The 6,000-nt window shown below is 39.4% G+C and overlaps 1 protein-coding gene across 1 annotated transcript in view; it reads right to left on the bottom strand.

The window, feature by feature from the left end:
• Positions 1–344: 344 nt before the first annotated feature.
• NKAIN2 (sodium/potassium transporting ATPase interacting 2) overlaps positions 345–6,000 on the bottom strand; it is a 562,467-nt gene continuing 556,811 nt past the window's right edge. The window contains exon 7 of the mRNA XM_075145763.1: positions 345–1,106. Coding sequence (XP_075001864.1) covers positions 1,097–1,106 — 10 coding nt within the window. The 3' untranslated portion in view covers positions 345–1,096. The remainder of the gene's footprint in view (positions 1,107–6,000) is intronic.

Genomic DNA, 6,000 nt, shown 5'->3' with positions numbered 1-6,000 from the left:
TCCCCAACTGAAACCAAAAAATAAAATATATGGATCCCTTATGGTGCAATTAGAAAAAAAAGCTCACTTACAGAGAATTTTCAGTTGAAATTAGATATAAAAGAGTAAACGTAGCTAGTACATATTCGGTTGGCCTTTGTTGATAGAAATCTGCAGATGTCTCTGTAGTTAGTAAAAGACATTTAGAGATAGCTATAAAAGCACCTACAGTGCGATAAATAAAAACAGCGGGATTAAGAAGCACTGTTTCTGCTGCTTATTTCCAGTAGGTTCAATTATTAGTTTATGTTACCCCTTTCCCCACCCCAACCCCCAAAAGGTCTCATTTCTTTTTTTTTTTTTTTAACCATTATAAACTGTTTGTTTCTTGACCACTGTGGAGCCTCAAAAGTAAAGCACTTCTCAGACAGCTGGCAGTTTTCTACTTGGTCGCTCTGGAGCTGTGGAGCAACAAAGCCTTATTCCCTGACATGAAAACAAAACAAAATCAAACAAAAGAAAACCACTGACTTAGAAATCGTTCAGAATTAACAGCAGCATGTTGAGCCTAAAGGACTTTACTTCAGAAAGCTTGCACTGAGTTTCTCTGATGTGCAATGCAGTTGGGTTAAGGCAAGTATGAACTGTACAGCCTTCAGGGCAAACAACGTGCTGTCTATTGACTTCTGCTGCAAGGTCATCCTGGTATTTTTAGTGTTGTGTTGACTAAGGAGACTCGACGCGGCCAGGAGTGTGGAGGGGGCTCCAAAAGCACCGAATTGGCTGGGTTCATGTCTTGATCCAGATGGGCCGCGCTGGAGGTGGCTGGGATAGGGAAGAGCTAGAAAATGGTACCGACGCTTCTGCTCTGTCCCCTCTGGTGCTGGGAGGCAGGAGGTCCAAGGTGGGGGTCCGGGGCATCTCCCTTAGTACCTGTTAGAAAGAGGGGCTGAAGGTGTCTGTTGTTTTTTTGTCTCACTGTTCAATCAGCTTTTTGTTGTGGTTTTTTTTTTTTTTAGCACAAAACCTGGATTTTTTTTGCTCTTTGAAGAACCAGGGGGCCATCCTGAAACTTTCTTTGACAGGTCCTCCAGCCCACGTTGAGTGGTCCCCACATTTACTTTGACCTAGAAGACAGACAGAAAAAGAAAGATATGTATAATCCACCATATACCTGTTGCTCTGGTGCCCTTTTGCCAGCAAGTGTAATTCACCAACCAGTAACAGTTCAGCTGGACACGGGGTGAAGAGGACAGAAAGGCAAGGTGTTTGCTCAGGTGATCGGTTGGCTCTCTCTGGAACATTGTCAGAGAAGTCAGCACAGGTTTTCTAAATCGTTCTAGGTAGGAGTGGTATTTAATTATAGTCTTAACTATATATCCAGGTGTCAACTGGAAGATGACCTGACCTATAATAATCCATCAGAAATGTAGCTGTCTTTGTAAAAGCAAGAAGTGATGCAGTATGAGGACAGAAGGGCTGAATCGAAGGTGCCTGGGAAAGTCTCCCAAGGCTCACTCGCAAAGTAGAGTGCATGTGCAAGTGTCACAGCCCCGTACACCTGAAAAGTCCTGTCCCAAACCCGTGTTTTGTAACTCCAGCTTTCAGTCTAAAACAGACAAGGTTTTGCTGGTTGCGAGACAAGGCTTAGCTGGTAGTTTATTTAAATGAAATGTTGCTGATAATATCTGAATCCCACAAACATGAGGAGATAATAACACAGCAGATTTGTACTGCATGAACTTGCTGAGTGTCACGGTGGTTATACTCTAGGTGCTGTTTTTTGTGTCTTGCTTATGTTTCATTTATACTTCAAGTGAATGGTAAAGTAGGTATCTTCAGTATGAGAAATTATCTAGGCAAATCCTACAGTTTTAGGCTAGGAGACCATGGCCAGCATAATGCATATGTAAATACAACAGAGAGAAAAGATGGGATCAGGTAGTAAGTCAAATACTTTAACCTCTCCTATACCCTTCCATCCCTGAGTTATTGACTCAACTTCCCTCTAATATTCGATGAAAGGTAGGATCCTATTAGCCAGAAACTACCATAAGTGCCTTCTAGTGAAAAGCAATGCCTACTAATAGTCCTGTGTAACAGAATACACACAAGTGGGCGTATATATACACACACACACATATATAAAGGGATCTATATGCATGTAGGTGTATGTGTTTCTATGCATATCTAGCATGTGTATTTTACATATATATATAAAATATATATATAATGCAAAGATTCTCAGACTTCACAGAATACGAGGAAAGCAAGCTTCACTTCAGGGCTGAACTGCTTTTGAGCAATTTCTCCAGTGCATTAGGCATCAGCATCAGACACGCATGCTTTTTTTTGCTTCACTTCTTCTTTTCTTGAGCAAACAAGTTTACTGTGAAAAATGTAAAGAAAAATCTCTCTCTCCCCTCCCTCCTTCCTCCTGTTTTTAGAGCAGTGATCATGCAGTGCAGTCTTGTTCCACAACCATGTGTTTTTTCATGTGCATCAGAATCCGTGCCGTGTTTAGTCACCTTCCTCGATCATCTCCCGAGAGCAGAATTTTCTCTTGACAATTGATTTCCACCATCTTATCATGTTGTTGTTTTCCCATGGTCTGGAAATGAGCACTGGTATCTCCAGCACAGAATGCCAGTAAGCTGCTTTTTAGGACATCAGCTGTGGCCACACTGCAAGGAGGTACATGAGCACCGGTTCTGTCCTGTTCTGTTCAAAAAGCATATTCGTTTTGAAGGGACTGTCTAGGCCTCTTGGCTTCTACAGCATAAAGCACGCTGTTGGCACTTAAATAATAAAAAAAGCCATTTATAACAAGTAGATAAACGTCATGATAATAATTCTCCCCCAAAACACCAGTACTTTATTTAAAACATAATTTTGAATTGAATATATTTTTCTCTTTAAAAAATAAGCTGATTTAAATTAAATGTGAAATTGGGAGAGATGATAAGGAGAGTTGTGATGGGAATTCAAAGGCTAAAATATAGAGAAAAGAAACAAAGTGAGCCTGAATCTAATAATTCTAGACTATTTAGGGAAACAGTAGTCAGAGATAGTCACCTCAACTCACTATCTACAGATGATGTTTCCTTTTCATAAGTCAAGATTATTTTTCCTTAAGTATCCTGTTCATTTATGGTAGTTTTGCATAACTGATGAAATTCCACACAAATGTACTGTGTGCACCTAAAATGAGTTTGAATGTTCTTATGAGTAGAGCTTTATTGGTATCACAAATAAAAAGTAATAATTCTTTAGTTAAAAAAGTCCTGACACGATAAAAATGTAAACATGAGGAGCCTGAATAAATCAGTATAATTATTTAATTGCACGTGTAAGTTTGTGTAGGTTCAGTATAACCTCCAAATTAACAAAATGAAGTGCTAACTTTAGCACGCAGGAGGAAACATTGCAAAACAGTGTGTCTTAACAGTTAGCAATTACTAAACCCAGCATTCCTTCAGGGTAATAATTAAACTGTGCATGTATAAAACACTTAAAATTGATTTAAATCACTTGGATGTAAATCTGTCTGGCTTGAATTGAAATAAAAGTTTCTGTTGATGGAATTCTGTCATCGCAATCCACTAAATCAATTCACGTCAGCAAGCAGTATGTGGATGATGACTGAGAGCTACCACACAACTCTATAAGTCTTCAAGATTTGTACTATTTCTGTATATGAGTCGATCTGGTAAATATGTGGGGTAATACATTCAGTAATAAATTATTACTGAAATACATGTTGAAATTTGCATTTTATTAGAATCTGTACTACCATTAGAAGCTGATATTGTTTTGGTAAGCTCTTCAAAGATGAAGCCGTATGTTCTCCTCCACTTTCGCAGCATGCCCAGCACACCTATAGGTACTACCATGCCATAGACAACAAAAAAAGGTGCTATTGTGCCTTTGGAAATACTTAGTAACCAGATGATTTAAAGGCAACTATCTCCTATTTCTCTCATAAACCCAGAGCTCCACATGAGTTGCACCCAATGTGAGCCTGAATAGTAGAGGACGCAGAGGTGGCAACTAGCTATCTTTATATTTTCTTGATCTTTTGCAGGAATTAGACAGGATGATTCTTAATATATCCTCCACTGCCTATGGATTTAAAGACATTTTGTTACAGTTGTGGGAATAGTTATATGAATACAGCTATATGGATATGTATGGGTATAGTTGTACCCTGGATGGATATGATTATACCTTGGACAGTGGTGAGAGTATGGCAATGGACTCCATAAAGCAGAAAGTCTAGTCTAGTCTAGTCTAGTCTAGTCTAGTCTAGTCTGGTCTATCCTATCCTATCCTATCCTATCCTATCCTATCCTATCCTATCCTATCTTATCCTCTGCCTTTCTATGTTAAATGGTTCTTATCTTTCACTCATCCCCTAGAAATGCTGACTATTGTAAAGTGCAGGTGACATTAGGCAGAGAGTAATGTAAAGTCCTGTATTTTTTTTTTCCTCCTTGAATACTACGGAGACTAACACTAATGTTCTCTGGTGAACAAGATCCCTAGGGAACCAAACCCTTCCTCCCAAGAAATAAAGCTTTAAAACATCGAGTATGGCCTGCTGTTATCATATCAGTGTGTTTTGATTTCCAGTACATAATATTGCTGTAAATAGTGCTACAAGCAGATCAAACCATGGCTTGATTAATTTGACATTCGAATTTGTCACTCTGCTACCTAATGGTCTGCCTACGTTTACAGAGCAACTGCAGTGTGAATACATATGCATGTGTTCCTGGTACGCCTCAGCTGTAAATAACAGAAAGGTATTACTAAATGCTGTGAAAGCCTCTTAAGGACAGACTGTAGCAATTCTAGAGAACCTTGTCAGATACTGTAGAGTCAGAGGGAAACACGAAGTGTCTTTGTTTGACTGTGGCTGAGACATGGCAATACTTCTGTGGGTTGATTGGACAAAACGTCAGCTTACGTACTGGTTTCTGTCTCTCAGTTAAGACAGCGTTCAGTGAGAACACAGCATTGAAATAAGGTGGAACAGAGTTTACATGGATTAATCATATCTCTCTTCATCTCAGCTACAAGCTTAAAAGTATTGCTTTCTTTTTTTCCACATGTCTAGCTTTCTTTCCAGTCTGTATGAAGATGCTCAGTAAATGCAATCTGCTGTTCTGGAAGAAACACTGAGAGCATAAAGAGAATGGGATAATATCTCAGCTAGAGGGCTCCATATGTTGATGACAAGGTATGGTATACTGAGAAAGAAATAGGATTAGAATTGTTCTAAGTACCTATGAGCCACACATAATACTAGGAAGGAAATAACATTTTCTAAATGCACAGCACTGTGCCAAAAGTGCAGGTGAAAAATCTTTACTTGAGCACAGACAGATGGGAAGCTGAAGTTAAGATGGCATTGGAGATACGCACTATTGTAATTTGAGATTATTAAAAAGCTCCTAGCAAAGCTCCCAAAGGGCCCAATCCTAAGCACTACCGCAGAATTGATTGTACCACTGATAAAGGAGCAAATGCCGGTTCCATGCAAAACTCTGCTAATCCATTAGCAGACTTGCTTCCACTAATCAGAAGAAATGAAATTACATTCAAGGGTGAATGGAAGTGTATGTTGGGATGGAGGTTGTTTGCCTGTGTTCAGTTCTTTTCCTCAAAAGAAACGTTGAGAAGAGAAACAAAGGAAAAAAGTAAATGTTGCCCCTTTGTGAGCTGTTCTGTGCTGTGCTAGGCCAATGATGGTAAACAAAAAACATTTCAAAGGCTGCAGCAGTGAGGTAAGATTTATCTGGGCAGTCAGGACTGTTCTGAATTGCAGTTGGCATCAGTACAAGAAATATTTGGAGATGATTATTCCTAGACTGGTCTATGGTTGGTTGTTAGCTCTAGTGTGAAGGTACTCCAGTTGTGTGTATGTGCTGAAATTTGATTACCCATTTAACGCCCAAATATATCAGGCTGCACTTCTAGGCAGTGGATGGAGTTGTCACTCTCACTGGTTAGGTAGAA

The sequence above is a fragment of the Calonectris borealis genome, chromosome 3, assembly GCF_964195595.1.
Source record: "Calonectris borealis chromosome 3, bCalBor7.hap1.2, whole genome shotgun sequence".
In the NCBI taxonomy this organism is placed as follows: Eukaryota; Metazoa; Chordata; class Aves; order Procellariiformes; family Procellariidae; genus Calonectris; species Calonectris borealis.
Note: the sequence above shows the minus strand (reverse complement) of the source record. Positions and strands in the feature narration are given on the sequence as shown.